This window comes from Hylobates moloch, unplaced genomic scaffold (genome assembly GCF_009828535.3).
Source record: "Hylobates moloch isolate HMO894 unplaced genomic scaffold, HMol_V3 SCAFFOLD_45, whole genome shotgun sequence".
Lineage (NCBI taxonomy): Eukaryota > Metazoa > Chordata > Mammalia > Primates > Hylobatidae > Hylobates > Hylobates moloch.
In genome coordinates this window covers 18,826-42,088 of record NW_026652320.1, presented here as the reverse complement: position 1 = coordinate 42,088, position 23,263 = coordinate 18,826, and the positions used below count along the sequence as shown (strand labels likewise).

The 23,263-nt window shown below is 43.1% G+C and overlaps 1 protein-coding gene across 1 annotated transcript in view; it reads right to left on the bottom strand.

Annotated features, from left to right (window-relative positions):
* Positions 1-23,263, bottom strand: part of LOC116463620 (myocardial zonula adherens protein-like) — a 94,015-nt gene that overhangs the window by 61,716 nt on the left and 9,036 nt on the right. Inside the window, exons 2-4 of the mRNA XM_032146798.2 lie at positions 19,575-19,661; positions 5,709-5,864; positions 2,207-2,299 (exon numbers count right to left, since the gene is read on the bottom strand). Of these exons, the coding sequence (XP_032002689.1) occupies positions 2,207-2,299; positions 5,709-5,864; positions 19,575-19,661 (336 nt within the window). The remainder of the gene's footprint in view (positions 1-2,206; positions 2,300-5,708; positions 5,865-19,574; positions 19,662-23,263) is intronic.

Sequence of the window (23,263 nt, the reverse complement as noted above, 5' to 3'; positions counted from 1 at the left end):
AATGGTAGCAAAATTTTCCTACATATTTTCTTGCATCTTGCTTTTTTTCACCATCTACATCTTTCTGTATCTCCCCTTCAAGGGCTTACTTGCTTTTTTTGTTTTTTGTTTTTTTAAACTGCATATATTCTATTGTAGAGATACATAATTTATCTCACTTTCCCCTTTTTTTTTTTTAAAACAGGATCTCACTCTGTCACCCAGACTGGAGTGCAATGGCACAATCTCAGCTCACTGCAACCTGTGCCTCCCAGGCTCAAGTGGTTCTCCTGCCTCAGCCTACTGAGTAGCTAGGATTACAGGCCTGCACCACCATACCCGGCTAATTTTTGTATTTTTAGTAGAGACAGGGTTTCACCACATTGGCCAGGCTGGTCTCGAACTCCTGACCTCAAGTGATCCACCTGCCTCGGCCTCCCAAAGTGCTGGGATTATAAGCGTGAGCCACCATGCCTGGCCGCTTTCCCCTTCTTGATAGACATTTAGGTTTCCATTTGTTTTACTATTACAAACAATGCTGCAATAATTAAGTCTATCCCTATGTCTTTCCTCATATGTGAGAGTCTATCTGTAGAATAAATGCTAGGAATAGAATTGCTGGGTCAAAGGATCTAAGATCTGTAATTTTGATCGATAATGCTGAATTGTTCTCTATAAGAGTAATAGCAAATTGCATTTTCATCAGCAACCCCCTTGTTTGCCCACAGGCCTGTGAACAATGTCCTGACCCACTCTTGCACTTTGGTGGGTCTAATAGATAAAAATTATATCATGGGATGGTTTTAACCTGCGTTTCTCTTATGATGAGGTGAGGCAGAGCATCCTGTCATACACAAAAGAGCTCTCCATCTTTCCTTTAGTATACATTACCTGTTACAAATCTTTCGCCTATTTTTATGAGTTGTAGCCTTTTTCTTCTTGATTCGTGGGGGATCTTTCAATATTCAGAAAATGAGCCTATTATCTATGATATGAAGGACAAATAATTTTTCCTAGTCATTTGACTTTGACATTTTTACCAGCAGGAGTTTCTCATTTTAAAGTTGTCAAAGTTACCAGTCTTTCTTTTCATGGTTTTGGGATTTTATGTCATAATAAGAAAAGGCATTCCCTTACCCCAAGGGTATAAATGAATTCACACATATTTTTCTTCTGGCACTTTTGGGTTTTATTTTTCACATTTAAATCTTTGATACATTTGGAATTTAGCCAGGTATAAGACTTCCAACAGCACATAAGTTTTCCCAATAGCACATATTGACTAGTCCATTTTCCTTCCTTTTTTGAGATGCTACATTTATCATGTATAGGGGTACATTTCTGGAGTACTTTTTATTGATGTTTGTCTATTTATGTGCCACTATGATACTGTTTCATTGTCTGAGGCTTTTTCACTTTCTTTCAACATTTAATAAGGCTACTCCCTCTCATTGCTCTTTTTTCCCATTATTTTCCCAATCTTTTTATTTATTTTCTATATAAACCTTAGAATCACCTACTCCACTTATAAAAAACAAAATCTGTTGGTCTTTTTATTGTGTCATATTACATTGGTACAGTAATGTGAATCTTATGATGCTGAATCTTCCTTTCTAAGCACACGGTGTTTCTTTCCGCTTATTATAGTTGACTCCTAGGTATGTAGTATTTTTCTGTTGATGATATTTTGGGAATTTTTTGTATATTGAAACCTCTTTGTATATTATATATTAATTTTATATCCTCTGTGTGTGTGCGTATAACATTTTACACCCTGCTACAAATAACAAATTCTTTATTTGTTTCTAGTAGTTTTTCTTTCATCATTTCATGTTCACTTGAGCTTTCCAGGTATACAATCATATAGTTTGTAAACAGTGATAGTTTTACATCTACCTATGCCATTTTAAACCTATATGTTTATTTCTTTTGTTTGGCTAGTATGTCAAGAACAATGTTAAATAAGAATAGTGATAGCTGGCATCCTTGTTTTGCTCCTGACTTTGGTGAGAATGCTTTGAATATGAATAAGATTATTCTTACCATAAAAATTTCCCTTTAGGTAATAAAGTTCATTCTGTGATAAAATTTTCTCAGTTTATTTAAAATACAATTCTATTGATAAAGAACATGAGATACTCTAATATCTTTAGGCACTAGCCGCTGAGGGACCACTCTGAGCTCTGCCATGCCTCCCTATCTCCAAGCAACTGAGATAATGACTTACTGATAGCTCCTGGGTGAGCTGTCGAATCTTCTGTCTCATCTCATCATAGTCTCCATACATTCGCTTTCTCACCTTTTCCAAAGTGGCTCTCACCTGTAGCCCACAAAGATAGTAGTTAGAGATCAAGCCACAACATCTTCATACAAGATTTCTAAAACTTTTAAGAAACTCTAAAGAAAGAAGGAACCCAGCTGGGCGCGGTGGCTCAAGCCTGTAATCCCAGCACTTTGGGAGGCCAGGGCAGGCGGATCACAAGGTCAGGAGATCGAGACCACCCTGGCTGACATGGTGAAACCCCGTCTCTACTAAAAATACAGAAAATTAGCCAGGCATGGTGGTGGGCACCTGTAGTCCCAGCTACTTGGGAGGCTGAGGCAGGAGAATTACGTGAACCCACGAGGCGGAGCTTGCAGTGAGCCGAGATCATGCCACTGCACTCCAGCCTGGATGACAGAGCAAGACTCCATCTCAAAAAACAAAAACAAAAAAAAAAGAAAAAGAAAGAAGGACCCCACATAAAAATAATCTTAAGAACAAGACAGGAAATTAAGGGAGAAGGTCACCCCCAACAACTAGTTAGAAACTAGTTAGGAATTATCCAAATAATTTATATATATATATATAATTTTATTATGTATATATTTTATATACATAATAAAATATATAGGCATATATTAATATAGAATATATTAATATATGCTAATATTATATATTAATTACATAAAATTATGTATAATTACACATAACTATCATAATAAATATTAATTAGCCAAATTAACTCTGAAGAAAAAATGGTTTGTTGAAATTCACCTATCACCCTCAAATGACATTTGGGCAGTTTTGCCCTTTTCCCATCACGTGTTTTTACAAGTAGAATGTGTTTTAACACTTATGGCTAAGAGGACCAAAGAAACCAAAAAGCAACCTCTAACTTTCCCTCTATCTGCTCTGACTGCCAAAGAGCAACTAAATATCTGGAATGGAAGCAAGTAAAATATGAACCCTGGGGAGCCCATAAATTTGAAAGTCAGCTCCTCAGTAATCACCAATAACACGCAAGGCAGTAAATATAACAAAAGTTCAAGTGATCCCCAAAACCCTTGTTTACACAAACGCTGTTCAAGTTTCTCTACAGTACTACTTTCAGAGGGCTAGCAGGACCTTAAAAACTTTAAAAACACAACAAAAGACCTTACAAACAGTCCCTGTCTCCTCCCTTCTTCTGGTGTCCCTAGGATGGGGAAAGTACTCAGGAATCCTCAGATAGGGCAGGAAGTCTCAAGGGAGTTTTCTCCAGCACACTCCAGAATTTCTGTTTTAGGAAGGGCCTAAAGATAGCAGTTTGGTTAGAATGTAAGTGTTTAAGACATAGTATTGGAAGGCTTAATTTTGAAGCACATTGTTTTAAATTAGACAGCATGTTTATTAGGGGTTACCAGATATTGGTGGAGATTTGAGGGAAGGGAGAGTCAAGACCCCCAGACTTCCCCATATGAATTCTAAAAATAGAGTCTACTTTCTTGCCATGAAGTACAAACATTTTGGGAAAATGAGGTTAAAAGTACAACTTTTCATTCTAGGCAGGCAGAACGGCTTTCATGTGTGGCCCTGAGCTGGCTCTTGTGCTGCTCCCAGTGGTGAGTGGGTGGAATCTTGAGCTGCGTGTCCCTCCCAAAGGCAAATACTGCAACGACCAGGCCAGGGATGGAACTGAAGCCACCTATGGCAGGAGGGACCTGAAAGTTAGTTTTAAGTTGCAGATCACAGTAGAGGGTGGTAATTCCAGGTCACGTGACTTTGGCACATGTCATCCACGGCTCAGGATTAGCCAACATCTCCTCCTGTCTTTGTATTGAGCAATTTGGAACTCTGGACTCTGTTTAGAAGGTTACTAAGGGAGGAGCCATGCCTCTGGAGCATTTAAATGAGGAAGGTCTATGTATTTCCTTGAGAAAAAAATACAAGAAAGTTAAAATGTCTGAGCTATTCTTAACAGGAAATTCAGGAATTGAATATTCTGAATGGTTAAAAATTATGTCTGGAGGCCAGGCACAGTGGCTTACACCTGTAATCCCAGGACTTTGGGAAACTGAGGTGGGAGGTTCACTTGAGTCCAGGAGTTTCAGACCAGCCTGGGCATCATGGCAAAATCCCATCTCTACAAAAAATTATCTGAGGGGTGGCACGCACCTGCAGTCCCAGATGCTTGGGAAGCTGAGGCAGGAGGATCACTTGAGGCTGGGGAGGTAGAGGCTGCAATGAGCTGTGATTGTGCCGCTGCAGTGAGCTGTGATTGTGCCACTGCACTCCAGCCTGGATGACAGAGTGAGACCCTGTCTCAAAAATATACAATAAAATAAATTTTAAAAATTATGTTTGAAAGGTGGGATAACTAGGAGTTTGAGGTTGGTGGCTGTCATATACATTATGTATATGCATGTTAATTTTTCTGGCTTTTCCTCATATTTTCTGCTAAGCATTTATTATTTTTTAAATTCAACAAGAAATGTTACTTTTAAAAACTCACACAAAAGCGAAGACATCGTGAATTTGCATCTTATCTGAAAACCCACAAAATAAAATGGGGCTCACAGAGCTATGTTTCTAACCTTAGGTATCAAAGCCCAGCCAACCCCCACAATCTCAACATGAGGACTGAAGCCTGCACAGAGCAAAACTGACTTGCTGGGCCAGACACAGAGCTGGAGCTCGAAGCAAGGTCTGTGAGCTCACAGGCCTGGGTTGACTCCCTGGCCCCACACTGCTTCTTACAAGCACTTTCTAAGCCACGGGTCTATAATGTGAGCCCATTAGTGTCAGAGCAGCCCATCTCCTCTTCCATATAAGCTGGGTGGTTTGGTCAAGAGCGGAATCAGTCAATCTAGTGGAACACAGGATGGAATGAAAAGAAATGGAGAGAGAGAGAAGAAGAAAATACTCCAAAATGTTAACAATTGCTCTAGTTGAATGGTGAGATTATGAGTGATTTTCTTCATACATGTTTGTATTTCCCAAATTTTTTCAAAAGAACATGTAATTTAAAAGACAGGAAATAAACTATTAAATACAAGGAAATGGCATTGATTGGCTTGGTTGGACAAAGTCTATTGTGGTTGACTTCCTAGCATTTGTGATTGATCTGAATCAGCCACAGTCTTCCTATTCCTCTTGCCCGGGATGAATTTGGGACTGTTAAGTGTAATATAGAAAAACCACTCAAGAGCCTCCAAACCCTACATGGAAGGAGGAAGCCATCTGCTCTCGTGAGTATACTTACCTAGTAACATCCATCCAGCAGAAGCTCAACCTTTCCTTCCTTGCAGATTTACATCTGTACTTTAACATTACCATGAAGATACACAGAAACATTTCCAGCCAAAATGATAACACTAAGAATTCTCTCAAAATGCCTTATTACATTCACTTCAATGCTTCCAACTCCATCCTCTTGCATGCTACAAAAGGAATACAGATGGGGGGCAAAAACTCTTAAATGGCTCACATCTTTGATGTAGTTCATCTCTTCTTTCAGCTGACTGGTGGACCACCCATACACCACCATTTCTTTCTGCTGATTTTGATCTGATCTTCGCACCACACCATAAACAACACCCTGAGGAAGTTTCCTGGTAGGTTCTCCATTGCTCAGGTCAAGATGCTAAAAGAAAGTAGGAAAAGAGAAAAAGAAAAATGACTCTTTAGGCCTCATGCAAACAGTTGTAATAATGGGCCCACTGTGTATGATTATGCAAATTGTGCCCAGCACTCATTGCCTGGCAGTGGAGATGGAGGGAGCAAAAATCCCACCTGGTCTCTGTTCGCCAAGGTGATTTAGCATAGGCTTGGGCTGCATTTACCCCAGAGGAAGAGCACCCTTTGCTAATGTCTATAAGGGCCTGCCCACTCATCTAGGAGTAATTCCCACAAAGATACCAGATGGACTTGCGTTGTCCTAGTAAGAAGAGCAAGCATTTGAAACCTCATGCTCTTAATAATGCTGTCTTTCCCCTTATCCCAGTTTCTCCATATGACTTCAACCTCATCACTAAATACAATGCACAAAGTTGAGGCTGGCAGTCAACTAGTAGCCAAACTGTCCTCTGAGGGTAAGGCTGGTCCTGGGGCTAAGTTCTGAGAAAAGGGGGTAGTGTTAGTACATAACTTGTTGTGACCATTCATGAAATATTTCTGAAAAGCCAGGAAGAGGTGGTGTGACTTCAGCCCAAAAGGATCCTCCCAGTCCTGTTGGCTGGTTCTTAATTCTTTCAGTTAAAGTTTTGGTCATTGCTGAAATGCAAATACCCTTGAGAAACAGTAACATGTCCAAGCCTTAACACGCTTTTATAGAATGAAGGCTTAGCAAGCAGGAAAGGGGGAAATTAAGATTTGTTGAGCACCTACTATAGGCTAGAAATATTCCTAAGCACATTTAATGTTCACAACCACTCTATGACACAGCAATTGTCCTTTCTGTCCTTTCCACTTCATAGCTGAGAAAACTGAAGTTCAGAGAGGTTAGGCAACTAGCTTATGGACACACACCTACATTTAAGCCTGGCTCTGTGATTCTGTCTGACATTAGGCACCTCCCCATACTGCAGGCTATGTTTAGATGCAGGGGGACAGAGTAGGGGCCTCCACAACACGGAAGGGACAGAAGTAAGAAAAAATCCAAGATCAAGGACTGAGACTTCAGACAAACTGGCCTTCTCCCCGTTTTCCCTGGGGCTGACCCAGGTACCTCGACAATCCCACAGCACAGAAACCCAAATTCCATAAGGGTAATTCTGCTGTCCTGCTAACTTTTCAACTGCCTTTACAAAGAGATTCTTGCCATGTATTCACACACACACACACACACACACACACACAAAACAAAACAAAACAAAACAAAAAAACACTTTTTTTTTTGAGATGGAGTTTCACTCTGTCACCCAGGCTGGAATGTAGTGGCGTGATCTTGGCTCACTGCAACCTCCACCTCCCAGGTTCAAGTGATTCTCCTGCCTCAGTCTTCCAAGTAGCTGCAATTACAAGTGTATACCACCACATGGGCTAATTTTTGTATTTTGTTTGTTTGTTTTTGAGACAGAGTCTCACTCTGTCGCCAGGTTGGAGCGCAGTGGCGCAATCTCGGCTCACTGCAACTTCCACCTCCCAGATTCAACCAATTCTCCTACCTCAGCCTCCTGAGTAGCTGGGACTAGAAGCACGCCACCACGCCCAACTAATTTTTGTATTTTCAGTAGAGACGGGGTTTCACCATGTTGGCCAGGATGGTCTCGATCTCTTGACCTTGTGATCCGCCCACCTCGGCCCCCCAAAGTGCTGGGATCACAGGCGTGAGCCACTGTGCCCAGCCAATTTTTGTATTTTTAGTACAGACAAGGTTTCACCATCTTGGCCAGATTGGTCTCAAATTCCTGACCTCAAGTGATCTGCCTGCTTTGGCCTCCCCAAGTGGTGGGATTACAAGCATGAGCCACCTTGCCTGGCCCACAAAATATTTTTTAACACGCAAAACTTTAATTTGCATTTGAAAATCATTCATTGTGGCAAAACAGTAAGTACTTTATGATCCCATTCATTCAAAGTTTGCAAAATCAAAGAAAGGTCTACAAAGCTATGTGATGATGATTAACCTTACAGGTCTCTAAGGAAGGAACCGTGGGTGGGGTAGGGGAGCCAGAGATCAGGATGACTTTTGCCTTTTTCTTTATACCTTTCTGTATTGCTTGTTTTTTGTTTTGTTTTGCTTTGTTTCAATGTAAGCTTTTTAAAAAGTAAGAAAATACTACAACCATGGCTTCTTGTTCTTCTTCCCACACTTGGGAAGAGATGGGATGCAAGGGGCTGTGATTCCTTGTACTTGCTTCTGGTAAACGCTTTCCCCTGAGTCCCTTACAGCTGGGTCCCAAAGGCACTGATGTAATCCTTACATTTGTGCTTAAGTTTGGGTAACTGAGCTGTTAAATGGTTTGCAGCAGAGTCACAAGCTGGCATTAAGTTATCCCCAATTTACTGGACATATAACCAGGAAGAGGAAAAGCTCTAATGAAACGCCCCAAATACCAGGAAACAAAAGCAAGATCTTTCAGTCATGGACTCCACCCAGTTGCTAAAAAACAAGCCGATGACAACACAAGGCTTTGGTGAAATGCATTTCTGCAAAGCAAAGGCTTTCAGAGGTGGACTGGCTTGCAGGAAAACTCAGGTGGCCGGACACAGAGGATCCTGCCCCTGGCCCAGGCAGGGAGATGAGGCCGCCACGGAGTGGGGAAAACACAAGCAATGCCAGGAACAATGAGGTCTGTGGAACACTCCCGAGTGGCCCAGGTCTCAAAGTTGTACACACAGAAAGAGATCAAGATACACTGAGTGAAAAATCGTAAATTTCAAATTTTCATTTTTTGTTTTAAGACTGTGTGTTTGTGTATGTAAAACATCTAGAAGGATGGAATCCAGATCCCTAACGACAGTTTCCTCAGGAAAATGAGATTTCACTTTTTCCTTTATGTTCTTTTGTAGACTTCGAATGTTTTTTGGCCAAAAGAAAAAAGCATTATGTTTGAATTGATCATTTGTGTACATGTCAGGGTCTAAATAAAAGGCCCCCAGGAAGGGCATGGCCCCAGGACTCTACCCACTGGGGAGCAGGGCCATCAGCACTGGCCACGCCAGGGCAGAGGACTCCTGAGGCAGCCCAGGGAGCTGATGGTCCCTGACAGGAAAAGTGAAGAAGAAAGTTACTGAAGAAAGAGGAGGGGGAAGAAATTTGTTGTCAGGTGATTTTATTATATATAATATATAGTAAAAGATATGTTTTCTTTAATCCTCACAATGACCCTACTGTGTAAATAGTATGACTTCTCTTATTCCAGGGTAACAGCCTGCAAGTGCCTGCCTATGTCTTTCCAAAATGGAGTTCTTTTTTCACTACAATGCTACAGTCAGGAGAGGAACTGGAACTCACGTCTCCATGTAGCATCCCAGGGTCTCCAGCCGTAGGAAGCCAAGAGCCTGCCTTCAGGTCCCAGGGCCATTTGGAAGAGGCAGGCCCAGGATGGGGGGCTCTTTCCACTTCCCCCGCCCATCCCCAACCCCACACCTGCCTCACTGCCTCCCTTCTGTTCCTTTAAGAGCCAGTCTCCTTCTTGTTTCAAGGTAGTCACACGTGCTATTCCCTCGATCTGCACTGCTGGGCTGAAATGTCGCTTCCTCAAGAATCAAGAACGCCTTCCCTGACCCTTCAGACCCCTGAGGCCTTCTCGGTCCACTCTCACAGCACTTCCCCACGACACTCACCACAGCTGCAGCCCAGCGACTGTCGTTGTATGTCAGTATCCTTGTGTAGGGAAGGCCTGCTTCCCTATCAACTGTAAATTCCAGCAAGTCCAGGGCCTACTTTGTCTTCTTTTCCACCGTAATTCCCAGATCTAACAGTGACTGACGTGCAATGAGTCTCTCAATAAATATTTGCTGAATGAATAGGGAACTTTAGAAGTTGGGAGAGGTCTGGGAATTACTCAGGGTACATAAATATGGTCCAAATGAAGCAATTACCTGTTATTCTTCTTAGATGGAGGAACAGACAGTTAATGTTTACCCCAGTCACAGCATGTATACCCAGAAAAGCTGCTAGGAGCAGAGATGGCTGTCATTTTTATAAAATGTCAGTATGCTTTTGGTCAAAAACTGAACACAGGGAAAAAAGAAAAAAGCTGATAGGTTGAGCAAGATGTTTGTGGCTAAATTTCTCTCCTCTTGTATCCTTTAAAATACCTCCCAATAAGAAGAGTATTGATGTTTAGGCAGAAGAGCATTATGATGATATTAAGAAACAGTCTCTTTTTAGAGAAACATGATGAGATACAAATGATGTATATTTATTTCCTTATACAGCGTGGATGTAGATGAGGCAGGATTGGCTATGTATTGAGGTTGCCGGTGCTGGAGAAATGATCAATGACTCATTACACGATCCAGTCCCATTTTGTATGTTTGAAACTCTCCAAAATCAAGTTTTTTAAAACCTCCTTATGGCCAGACACGGTGGCTCATGCTTACAATCCCAGCACTTTGGGAGGCCAAGGCAGGCAGATTGCTTGAGCCCAAGCATTTGAGACCAGCCTGGGCAACATGGTGAAAATCCATCTCTGCAAAAAATGCAAATTAGCTGGGTGTGGTGGTGTGTGCCTGTAGTCCCAGCTTCTTGGGAGGCTAAGGTGGGAAGATCGCTTGAGCCCAGGAGGTTGAGGCTACAGTAAGCCATGATCATACCACTACACTCCAGCCTGGGTGACAGAGCAAGACCCTATCTCAAGAAAATTAAATTAAATTTAAATAAAAAATCAAAAGCCTCTTTATAATGCTACTTGGTATTAAAAAAACAAATTTTAAAAAATGTACTCTAGACCTATTAAAAGCCTCCTGGGCAAGAAACAATACTAGACAAAATCTGCTTGAAAATAAAAGGCCTGGCCAGGTGTGGTGGCTCACGACTATAATCCCAGTACTTTGGGAGGCCAAGGCAGGTGGATCACAAGGTCAGGAGATCAAGACCATCCTAGCTAACACAGTGAAATGCCATCTCTACTAAAAATACAAAAAAATTAGCCAGGCGTGGTGGCGGGCGCCTGCAGTCCTAGCTACTCGGGAGGCTGAGGCAGGAGAATGGCAGGAACCCAGGAGGTGGAGCTTGCAGTGAGCTGAGATCACGCCATTGCACTCCAGCCTGGGCGACAGAGCGAGACTCTGTCTCAAAAAAAAAAAAAAAAAGAAAAAAGAAAAGGCTTAATAAATGTGTAGAATAAAAAGAAAGTTATTACAAAGAAGGAAAATTGACTGAAAGGGCATTCCATACTCCCAACACATACGCAGAATCTCTGGATTAAGCTGTTCCCTGTGAGTACTCACAGCTTAAAATCTACCTACAGGCCCCATACTATGGCTGACCTCCCTAAAGATACATCTGGCAGCCAGTGTCTTAGAAAGAAAGAGCAGCTACAGAAAACTAACTCCAGCCTAAATTCCTCTCCTAAGGGATTTACTGGCCATTGAAGAGTCTGGGTTAACAAGGCCAATGATATTGTCCAAACCTTAAATGAGAAGATAGGATCCTACAATGCAACAAGCTCCACAAAGCCAGGGACTACCTGTGCCTTATTCACTGCTCTATCTCTGGTACCCAGCATAAATAGATGCTCCATAAATACATTTTGAAGGGAAAAAGAAAGATGGAATATTTGGAGTATACAGTCATCCTTGACATTGAGGATTAATCTGTGCAAAAAAAGAAAATCCCTTGGTCAATCAGCGTTCTTAGGGGAAACAAGAGCAGAAACGCAGCTCAACATACATCAAATTGACAATAGCAGACTAACACAGCCAGTCCCCTGCCCCACCGGCCAGGAGGGGCAGCTGCTCACACATCCTGGCTGCCAATATGATTGAGAAGGGCCATAATGTGACTCGTGTGACTCCCAGACTGGAAGCCAAGTTATTTCCAAAACTTCTTACTTCAGACTTCTTTTCTCCAGCCAGAGGGCAGCAGCTAACCTAGGACTGCTGAGCACAGAGCCACTGGGTTCCCTGCCCATCTTGCAGGCAGAGGCTGGCACTTCAGGAATGTGCTCTGGCTTGTCCAACCTGTGTGTCTATCTCAGCAAATTATTTGGCCCAGGTCATTACTCATACTTGACACTGTTTTGTTTTCTTGGACAAAAATGAACATTACCTCTGAGCCCGAAGGGCCTTTCCACAGCCTGGGAAATAAATATTCTCAGAAAAACTGAAACCTTTGGCTTATCAAAATACTTGGCCAGGCACAGTTGTGTATGCTTGTAGTCCCAGCTACTTGAGAGGCTGAGACAGGAGGAATACTTGAGCCCAGGTGTTCAAGGCAATCATGTGCTATGATTGCACCTGGGAATAGCCACTGTGCTCCAGCCTGGATGACATAGTGAGACCCTGTTTCTAAAAAATAAAACTAATTTAGTTGTTTCTGACAGTCTCACAGACTGAGTAGTGCCTACTTCCTAAGTAAACTCAGGAGAAAAGATCACTTTCAAAGCTTAAGATGAGAAGGAAAAGGAAAGCTTCTAGCCAAGCAGAAGTCCCAAAGACAGTGGCATTTGTAATGATAGCAGCCTGATAGGAGTGCTAGTGTACAGCTAGTGTACAGCTTCGATGCAGACTAGTGTGCAGCTAGTGTACAGCTTCAACGCAGACAATAGTTGCTTAGGCCTAATAACCCCCGCGGAAAAGGGAAGAATACATGGGAGAAAAAAAAATCAGGAACTGCTTTTCTGGAACCCAGGGGTATAGTACACACCTTAGGTAACCTTGACTGATAAAATGTAAATATCCTAAACAGAGTTTCTCTGATAGGAGAAAGCATGCAAGTCAATGTTCCCATGGCAACATGGCCCGTCACAGACCTGAGTTGGAATTGCAAATCCACTATCTACTAGCTGTGTGCCCCTAAGAAAGTTATTTTCTGTACTTTAAAGAGCTTCAGGGTCCTTAACAGTAAAATGGGGATCATACCACCAATTTCAGTGGGCAGTCTAAGGAACACACGGAATAAAATACACAAAACACCTAGTGTGCTAATAGCATACTAGTAGATATGGGGAGTTTCTAGTATTGGTGGTGTAGTTTCTTTACGTTTTTGAGTACATGGGTTCCTACTCAACTCTACATGTCTACCTGAATGAGTCTGTCTGTCTGTCCACCCTCTTCTTGGTCTTTTTGCTGTTCTCATTACAGTTGTCAAATTGGCTCTGACAGCGAAATAGTCACCCCCAAAGTGGCCTTGGTTTCTCTTCATGGGGAGTGAATCACAAAGTCTCAGAAGGTTAGAAAAATGGAAAAGAGTTGTATAGTCCAGTGGGTTTTCAGACACTATTCCCAGTTCCTCCTCCGTGTCTGACAAGGTTGTAGGGTGAAGAGTTGGGGGCCTGCTGGAGGCAGCCAACATAGCCCTGATCTTATTTCACCTCCACCCACTGCACCTTGACTGCTTTACCAATAGAACTTCCACATTTACCAACGTGAATAAAGGAATGTTTGGAAAAACGCTGGCTCTAGACTAACATTTCTATTTGCTAGAAGAAGCAACAAAGACCCCTAGAGATGACCTGACTGGCCCAATCACCACAGGGGTTCATGAGGAAGCCGGGACTCAAACCCTAGGTCTCTCCCCATCCTCCAGGGGCTGTTATCTCTGAGGGGCACGCGGAGTCCCTGGTGTGCTGTCACAAAGGGCAGCCCGGCCCCCACCTGAAGCTCTGAATCATGGCAGCACACTCGCTCACTTGGCAACAGCCCGCGAGGTTGTATAAACAGTCACGCCAAGGACGAGAACTCAGCAGGCTTATTCATCCAAGGCTTTTAAAGGAAAGAGGACTATAAAACCTACTGGCAAGGACTTCCTCCTTTTCAACATTTTATTGGGTTATGAAAGTTCCCAACTCTACATCCATACCCACGCATCTGCTCTCTCTCTCACTCAGCATTCAAAGATCTAGAGAGAAAACAACTTCTTTAAAAACAACAGGTCACAGGAAGGGGAACATCACATTCCAGGTACTGTTGTGGGGTGGGGGGGGGGGGGGGCGGGGACAGCATTAGGAGATATACCTAATGCTAAATGACGAGCTAATGGGTGCAGGAAATCAACATGGCACATGGATACATATGTAACAAACCTGCACATTGTGCACATGTACCCGAAAACCTAAAGTATAATAAAAAAAAAAAAAAAAAAAACAGGTCACTGAAGGACACCTCCAAAGCTGGGATGTTAATAGCTATTTAAAACAGTATCTGCCTCAAGCTATTTTATCTATTTGCAAAGGACTTTACCATCATAAAGACTCAGAATCAACTCAAATCAGATTCCCTAAAATTCAAGTGTGCAGTGAGGCCCTGATTCAATATGCTAAGTCTGCAATAGCTGGTGTGGGTTCTGTCTCTGTGTATGTGTGTCCCTGCATATACACATAGGAATCTGTTGCACATGACTATGGATGAGAATATGGATACATAAATTCACAGAGTTCTTTGAAAACAATAGGTACTTAATTTCAAAACTATTACCAATTTTAATTTGAATGCTCAGCATGTTTATAAACATTATATTCTACATTTATCAATTTCTTAACACGTAATTTGTGCCCACAAACTAATCAACATCCTCTCTCCCATATTATTAATGATTTTTAATGTTCAATATTCAAATAAAAGCCCACGGCTAATTCATCTGAGTTGTTACAATAATTCAAGGTGATTTCCTCAGAGAACCTGTTATGGGTTGAATAGTGTCCCCCAAAAAGATATGCTGGAGTCCTAACCCCCAGTACCCAGGAATTTGACCTTATATGGAGAGCAGGTCAAGTTAAGATAAAGCCATTAGACTGGGCCCTATTGGTGTCTCTATAAAAAGGGGAAAATCTGGACACAGAGACATGAAAATGCCATGTGAAGATTGGAGTGATGCTGCCACAAGGCAAGGATTACCAAGAGCTACCAGCAGCTGGAAGAGGCAAAGAAGAATTCTCCCCCTGGAGCCTTCAGAGCGGGCACCACCAGCACCTTGATCCCAGATGTCTGAACTCCAGAACTGTGACAGAATACATTCTTGAAGCCATCTCGTTTTTCATGCTTTGTTGTGGCAGCCCTAGGAAGCTAATATAAAACTCAATCATCGTAATCAACAAGCATTCATTAAGCACCTACTATGTGCAAGGCGGAGACCTAGGCTTTGGGAAGAGAGAATAAAAAGACTCAATCTCATTTTTCTCTGTGTGTGTATGTGCCTACATATATGTTATACACAAATTTTGCAAAAATATATATCTATGCCTATGTGGAGTTCTTAGCAGCACATGGCTAGGTGCCAAGTGAAAGGGGCAGCCTGGGTGTCCTGTAGGTTAAGGGAAGAGTGACCACCACAGCACATGGAAGTCAGGGAAGTTATCAGAAGGGAAGTGGGCCTTTAGCTGAGCCTTGAAGGACAGGGAAGACTTGGATAAACTGAGACATGGCAGGGAAGGGACTCCAAGCATGGCTAGGGCCTCAGCAAGGGTTATGAGGAGGGAAGAGATGCTATGTGCTTGGAAAATAAAGACAGGCAGCTTCAGGCAGGAGAATAACTCCAGAAGGTCTAAGGGGGTAAAAACAAAGACCCAGGGCCACTGGGTTTGGCATTCAAAGGGAAGAGATTCAGCGTTTAGTCATTACCTCTTTATTCCATATTACAAACCAGACACTGTGGTGCACATTTTGCATATATTAGCTCATTTACAATTTGAAACCAGGCATCGTCATGTCTACTTTAAAGATGAGGAAGCTGTGCATTTGGGAGCTCATCTGTGGTCAGCATAAAGCAGTCTCGGGGCAGTTGATGTCTCCTGAAGGACTAAAAGGAACAGGCAGCCAGGACATCTTCCTTAGGGCTAGGAAACCTCCAAATACACCCCACAAACCCTTGACTCCATAAGAAGGTGCTGACTCTGTTGTAATTGCATCAAGCAGCCTCCAAACACACCTTTGTGGAAATGGGCAAAATACGCCATCCACAACACACCCACATTGGGAGTAATTCCTTTCTCCAATGACTGGAGAACAGCAGACGGAAGAATGGCCCAACTGGCAGCAGCCTCTATGCATGGCCAGCTGTCCCATGGCATCATGGCATCCCCGCAATATTAAACACCTTCCACAACAGTGTGAAAGACTAAGGAAGGCCCAGGCTGCCCTCAGTCATGTGCAGCTCTAACAGGGCCCTGGAAATCCTTGAGAAGTCTCACTTCAACAGAAGTCAGTCGGGCCATTTACAACTTTCTACTCACATATCTGAGCCAGCTCCAATCCCCTGGCCTTTGCACACAGAAGACGCCCCTTCAAAGGAACCAAGGTCATGTGATCAGGGAGGGTCATCCAGAGTTTTGGCGTCTTGCAATTCCATGGGTTCCAAGGAGGGGAAGCCATGTTGAAACCACATCCAAGGAAGTGGCCCCTACAGAGTCTCCTCACCGGTGCATGGCCCTGGCCCTCAGTGACTCATGCCAGGAACCTGGTCAGGACATGGTGATGAAATCACTCAGAGCAGCCTCCCAGTTACCCCTAGAAACTTCAAGGGCTGCCACCACCCAAGGACTTTATCCCTAGGGAAACAACAGCCCCACCCTCCTCCCCTCTACTCCAGTTCTTCTGCAGTGAGTCACCAATGTGCCACACAGAGGCACTTAGACTGCATGCCTAGTTCATCTGGTGTAAGAAGTATCCTGGTGCATATGCTATCCCAGCAGTGCCTGTCCTGTGCTCCTCAGGGCCTTGGAGTTCTCAAGCAACCACAGGAGGGTGTCTGGGGGCTGAGGGGCAAAGGGAGACTGGGAGGACTTGGGCCCCCGTTAGCACCACTTTTGCTTGGTTTGCATATGAGGGCTCAGTAAAACATTTTGATTTTTTTTAAAAAAGAGGGTCCTATTGACAAGTTTGAAAAGCACTATTCAGGACAAATAGGCAAACTGGCACACAATTTGTTGACTCCACTCGACACAGCTAAACACACGAGGCTCCTTCCTTGGGATTACTTGATTCTTCTTCAGTGGTTACGGACCCTCCAGGGTCCTCCAGCCCCTACCGCCCCAGTTTTGGCACTCAGAAACCTTTCACAAACATCTCCTAAGGCACGAAGCTTGGGTCTAACTCCAAAAGACCATATTCCCCAATTCCTCTACCGTCTGTACCAAAAGGCACAGCCACCAGGCCCTTGTCCTATCCCTCACTCCAGTTTAGGCCACTTCTTCAAAAAGTGTTCTAAGCAGCTCTGAGCACCTGGACACAGCCAAGGCCCATGTCTTGGACCAAGCCATCAACTCTAAAAGGGACAGGCAGGGAGAGGAGCAGTGAGGACAGAAGGGGACACTCCCTAGTGACAGATGGCCCCACTCAATCCTGCTCATCAGCAGGGGTGCAGTGGCTGAAGCCTGACCACTTCCACTCTCTGCTTAGGACTTTTACTCCCAAACTTTGTCTTTGGAGAATGTTCAAAGCTACAGAGAAGCTGAAAGAGCCACTCAACTACATGACCATAGCACCATTATCACAAGAAAATTAACATTTATTCAACAATATGTAATATATAGTTCATATACAAAATTGTATAGTCATCCCAGTGTATCTTTTATATAATTTTTTTTGCCAAGATCTAATCCAGGTTCACTCATTACATTTAATGTTATGTCTCTTTAGTCTCTTATCTGCAACAAATTCTCATCTTTTTTAAAAATAACATTGAATTTACGAAAAATTCAGGCCAATTGTTTTGTAGAATGTCTCACATTTTGGTTTTCTGTTTCCTTATTATCAGATTCAGTTAAACAAGTTTGGCATGAATATTACATATGTGATGTTGTGCACCTCTTAGCTGAATCACCTCAGAAGTCATGTAACATCAGCTCGTCCCACTGTTGGTGAAGTTAGGTTGGATCACTTGGTTGAAATGCTGGCTGCCTGCCTACTCCACTGTGAAGGTACTGTCCCTTTAGAATCAGTAATCCATTGGAGTGATACTTTGAGAATATCCTACAATAATCTTTCATCAATTTATTTTTGCATCTATTGATGAGTATACCTGGAGGTTACAAAACAAAGATTTTCTGAACTTATTAGCTAGTGTTCTGTAAAAAAAAAAAGGAGCCTTCCCTTTTTTATCCTCTCATCTTGCACCTCTCCTCCTCTTCTCCAATTATTACTATAAATGTATGGATTTTTTAAAATATTCAATGTGTTATAACCCACGACTGTCATTATTCTTTTTGATGCTCCAGTTGGTCCCATTTTGGCCAGTGAAAGCCCATTCAAACTGGCTGCTAGGTCCTTTACTAGGACCCCATTCGTCTCTGAGTGGCACCTTATTTTCCAGAGGTCCCATGTCCCCCTCATCTTTTCCCTTCTGCAACCCAGAACTAGCTGTTTTTCTGGATCTTTTTGGTGGAACTCATCCACTCTTTTTAGGCAGATCGGCAATTTTACTTCTTCTCACCTTTCTCTAGTCAGAACTTCATTTTACTTTCTCTTTACTTCCTTTCCCTGGCATTCATCATTTGCATCAGCACAGGCAGCTCTCTGTCCTTGGTAGAAAGTGGGGAGGAGAGGGCAAGGAGAGACAGAGACCTACGGTAAACTTAGGGACATTATCAAACACTTAGCAGTCGATGAGAAGCTTTTTTATAGTTGACCACATTAGTGTTTAACTCCAAAGCAAGGCTTGTATTTCAAGAGGTCACTATGTCATGACTCCACTTATGAAATTTATATCATTTTATTTTGTTTTATTTTATAATCATATAAAATACATGCTCAAGAAAAAGTACTGCCTACTTCCTGGCACCCCTACCCCTTCTTTTACTTTGTCTCCATCAGCACTTACCAGCTCCTAACCTCTATAAAATGTACTTAATTATTTCATTTACTTCCATTCTTGTCCCACTAGAATATAAGTTCCGTGGATGACAGATTTGGTTTACTGCTTTGTTCACTACTATACTCCTACTGTCTGCAACAGTGCCTGGAATACAGTAGGTGCCCCATAATTATGAATGAGTAAAATGGGTCGGCCAGGACCACAGGCCTAGAGGTCAGCAGGACCTCCTCTTTATCCTTTGGGCCTCCAACTTCACTGTCACCTCCCAAGCAGTCAGTTATTCCCTTCTCTGTGTTGCCAGATTCCATCTTACAGGGCTGGATCCTAACACCTGAAATATCACATCATCATTGTCTCACCCAGAAAACTGCAAATTCCTCCAAGGCAAGGACATACTTATCTTCATGGCCTCAGCACTTAGCACAGGAGCTGGCACAAAAATGTTTGCCGAATGCCTCCTACCCCCAGCCAAGAAAGTGCCCTTTCCCCACACCATGCTGCCTGCCAGCCTTCCCTCTCTTCTGCGGGAGCAGGGCCCCCAGCTGCTGCTCCAAGCTGCTGAGAAAGGTTTCAACCCCGCCAGCTGCTCACAATAGGCCCTTTGACGCAACTGGATTGGGCTGTTTCAGGAAAACCCACGTTCCCCACCACAGCACCTGTCACTAAGGCCAGTGTCCCTGCAGCTTGAAGGCAACACAAAGCCATAGTGTTCACCAAGAAACAAGAGCAGGGCACGTCGCTGGCAGAGCCGGCTAGGGAGAGCTCTCTGTCTTCTGGGAAGATGGGAGATGAGGTGGGAAGGTTGAGAGGGCCTTCTCCTCAACAGAAGTGCAGACACTCAGCCTCTGGGAATGGCCTGGTTAGGAGATGGGAGAGTGGGTTAAGGGTATAGAGGCTGGAACTTGTTGGGGCTTTGCCTCAGAGATACCTTACCTGCTCTTTTCTCTCAATCTTCTTTTCACTTTGCTCAGGAACTGGACTCTCAGGAGGTACGGTCAGCCGTAGTCTGCAAACATTTGCCTAGAAGAGAGGGAAAGGAGAAGCCAGTTAGGAATCGGCATTTGGGGCAGAAAGAACCAGATGACCTTGGGCTTCTCACAGCCCATTTCCCCTACTTCCAATGGGGAACACTGCCCTGATCATACAAGAGCCATACAGGAGATAAGGCCAGCCTTATCTTCACAGTACCAGGCCAGCCTGGTACAGCACAGGCACCCACCACCCTGGGGCTCAAAGAAGGAAACTACGAAATCACTTGATCTATTTCAAACATTTCTTTACCAATGGCTCAGGTTCCATAACAATATATATAGAATGATCTCATTTCATAAGTATAGGCAAAAATATAGTTAGAAGGAAAGAAGCCAAAATAAACACAGTGGATATCTCTATTGGGAAGGGAGGGTGCTTTCTACTTGCCTATATATTTAATTTTTCTACAATATACATGTACATGTTTAATCATAACCTTTTTCAAAAAAGTCCATATACCCACGTTCATAGCAGCATTATCCACAATAGCCAAAAGGTGGAAGCAACCCAAATGTCCATTGACAGATGAATGGATAAACAAAATATGATTTATACATACAATGGAATATTACCCAATATTAAAAAGGAAGGAAATTCTGACACATGCTACAACATGGAGAAACCTTGAAGACACTATGCTAAGTGAAATAAGTCAGTGGCAAAAAGACAAATACTGCATGATTCCACTTAGATGAGGTACCAGGAGTAATCAAAATCATAGAGACAGAAAGTGGAACTGTGGTGGACAGGGGGTAAGGATACAGGGAAAGTTAGTATTTAATGGGAATGGAATCCCAGTTTGGGAAGATGAAAAAAATCCTCAAGATAGATGGTGGTGCCAGTTGCACAACAGTGTGGATGCACTTAATGCCATTGAACTATACACTTAAAAGGGGTCAAAATGGTAAATCTCACAAGTACATTGCCACAATTTAAAAAAAAAAGCTGTCCTTGTTTGTTGGATACAGACTAAAAGTAAGACAGTTAGCTGGAAAGGCATAGGAGAAGAAAATATAATGCTTATGAGTTTTGGTAAGACATCTGACTCTTTAATTAGCTATGCCACCATGAATATTTGTCACTAGTCACTGAGATTCTCATGTCAGTTTATTAAAGGCTGCCAAAAAAGTTCACTGAAATATTAGATAAAGGTTCCTAAATGATTTTTTAAAGTCTAAATTGCACCATTTCTGTTAAAAATAAAAAAGCATTATACCATTCAGTGAGAGAAGCTACAACTTGTGTGATTTATCATATTCTGTTGACAAAGGGTGACTAGGAACAAAGTCATTTTCCTACTCAACAGAGGGAAAAATGGACTACTATAATCCGTAGTATGAGGGGACAATAACAGTAATAATAGTAATAGCTAACCATGTATAGGCACCTTCTAAGTGTTTTACAGTTATTTATTCATTTAACCCTCACCACAAACCTACGGTAAGAGATTCTCTTACCTGCCCCGTTTTTCAGATGAGGAAGCTAAGCCTCTGAAGGGTTACATGGCTGGGAAATGACAGAGCTGAGATTTGAACCCAGGCAGTCTCCTGGGCTTGCATTCTTAGCTCTTATACTCATGGCCCCCATCACATGTCTGCAATGCCATATGGGCTCGATTCGCGGGAGTGCTGTTTGCTCCCTAGTATGGGTTGAATTGCATTCCCCTAAAATTCATCCACTGAAGTCCTGACTGCTTTCCTGGCATCTCAGAATGTGATCTTATTTGAAGACAGGGTCTTTATAGAGGTAATCAAGTAAAAATGAGATCATAAGTGTGGCCCTAAATCAAAATGACTGGTGTCCTTATAAGAGTGGGAAATTTGGGGACAGACACACATACAGGGTGATCATCATATAAACATTAAGACGACCCATCAACAGCCAAGGAGAAGGGCCTGGAACAGACAGTTCCTTCATAGACCTCAGAAGAAACTAACCTTGCCAACACCTTAATTTTGGGCCACTAACCTCCAGAACTGTGAGACAAGAAATTTCTGTTGTTTAACCCACTGGTGTTGTGGTACTTTTCATGGCACCCCTAGCAAACAAATCTTCTCCACCCCAACCCCAGTCTGGTTGGCAGGTTCACAGATCTGTACTGGTCCACAGGGTGGCCTCTGAGCAAAACCACCCTGCAGCCTAGAAGCCCAGGGCTGGAGGGAATGTCAAAAATCTCTTGAGTTCAACCTGCCCACCTATGAAGAAACCCAACACCCAAAAATGTACCTGACAGGTGGCACCAGCCTGTTCATTTTCCATGAACAGGTTAGGGAGCCCAGGTTTGGGACCCATGTTAGCACTTCCACATATACCGTTGCTGCCCTCCAAGGTATTGCATTTTGCTACCAGGCACCTCTAACTTCCTGATCTGAGCTTACACCAGAATTTCTACCTAATGGACCCAGGGTTGTCCTCGGACTGCAAAATAATTCGTCTTTCTCTAGACAGTCCTCCTGTCCCTTGAACCTCCTTTCTTCTGGACGAAACAACCCCAGTTCTTTAAATCACATGACTTGGTTTCAAGATCCCTCTCCATCCTCATCCTCCTCTTGGCAAGCATCATCCCCCAGGGACCCCAGAATCAGATGTGGCCTGACCCCCAGGGCTATCATTGCCTCTTGTGTGGCCAATTTTGCAAGCAACCTTCAAAGCTCACTGTCAGTCATGTTGGCCAAAAAGAAACCAAGCCATACTACCAGGTATCTCTCTTTCCTGGTGGGCAACAACACTGATGGGAATCTTGAGTCCCTCCAGAGAAAGGCAGCTCTCTGGCTCCAGGCCCGTCAGACTGGTTGAAACCAGTCTGACATTTGCACAAGCATCAAAGTGTAACTCAGACCACATAGACAATCCAAACCTGTGGTGCTTATCAGTCTCCTATTATGCTGGGTCTAGTCCATGCATAATTCTGCAAGGAAAAGGAAGTCCTTTTCTCCTGCACCACGCCCCCCACACACACACACAGACACACACGAGTGTGCACACACGTACATATATGCCTATGCACACACACACACATACACAGGCTCCAACATCTACTAGCTGTGTGTCTATGGGAAAGTTACTTAATCTCTCTGAATCTCAAGGGTAAAATGGGATAAAAGGAGAGTGTCACATAGTAAGCCTCTATGAATATTAGATATTTTTATTTTTATTTGATTATTTATTTATTTTGAGACGGGGTCTTGCTCTGTCGCCCAGGCTGGAGTGCAGTGGTGCAATCATAGCACTGCAGCCTCAATCTCCTGGGCTCCAGTGATTCTCCAACCTCAGACCCCCAAATAGCTGGGACCACAGGCATGCGTCACCATGCCTGGCTTATTTTTTATTTTTTGTAGACACAGAGTCTTACCATGTTGCCCACGTGGGTCTCAGACACCTGGGCTCAAGCAATACTCCTGTCTCGGCCTCCAAATGTGTTGGGATTACAGGCATGAGCCACCGCATCCAGCCAGATATTTTTACTATTATCTAGATATTATCATCATTCTATATGCTTCAAAATGAAACAGACCTGCTTAGCCTCACAGCCCTGTTTCCATGAAAATAACAATTTGGTCAATGAATCAGAGACATTAACACTGTAAGTG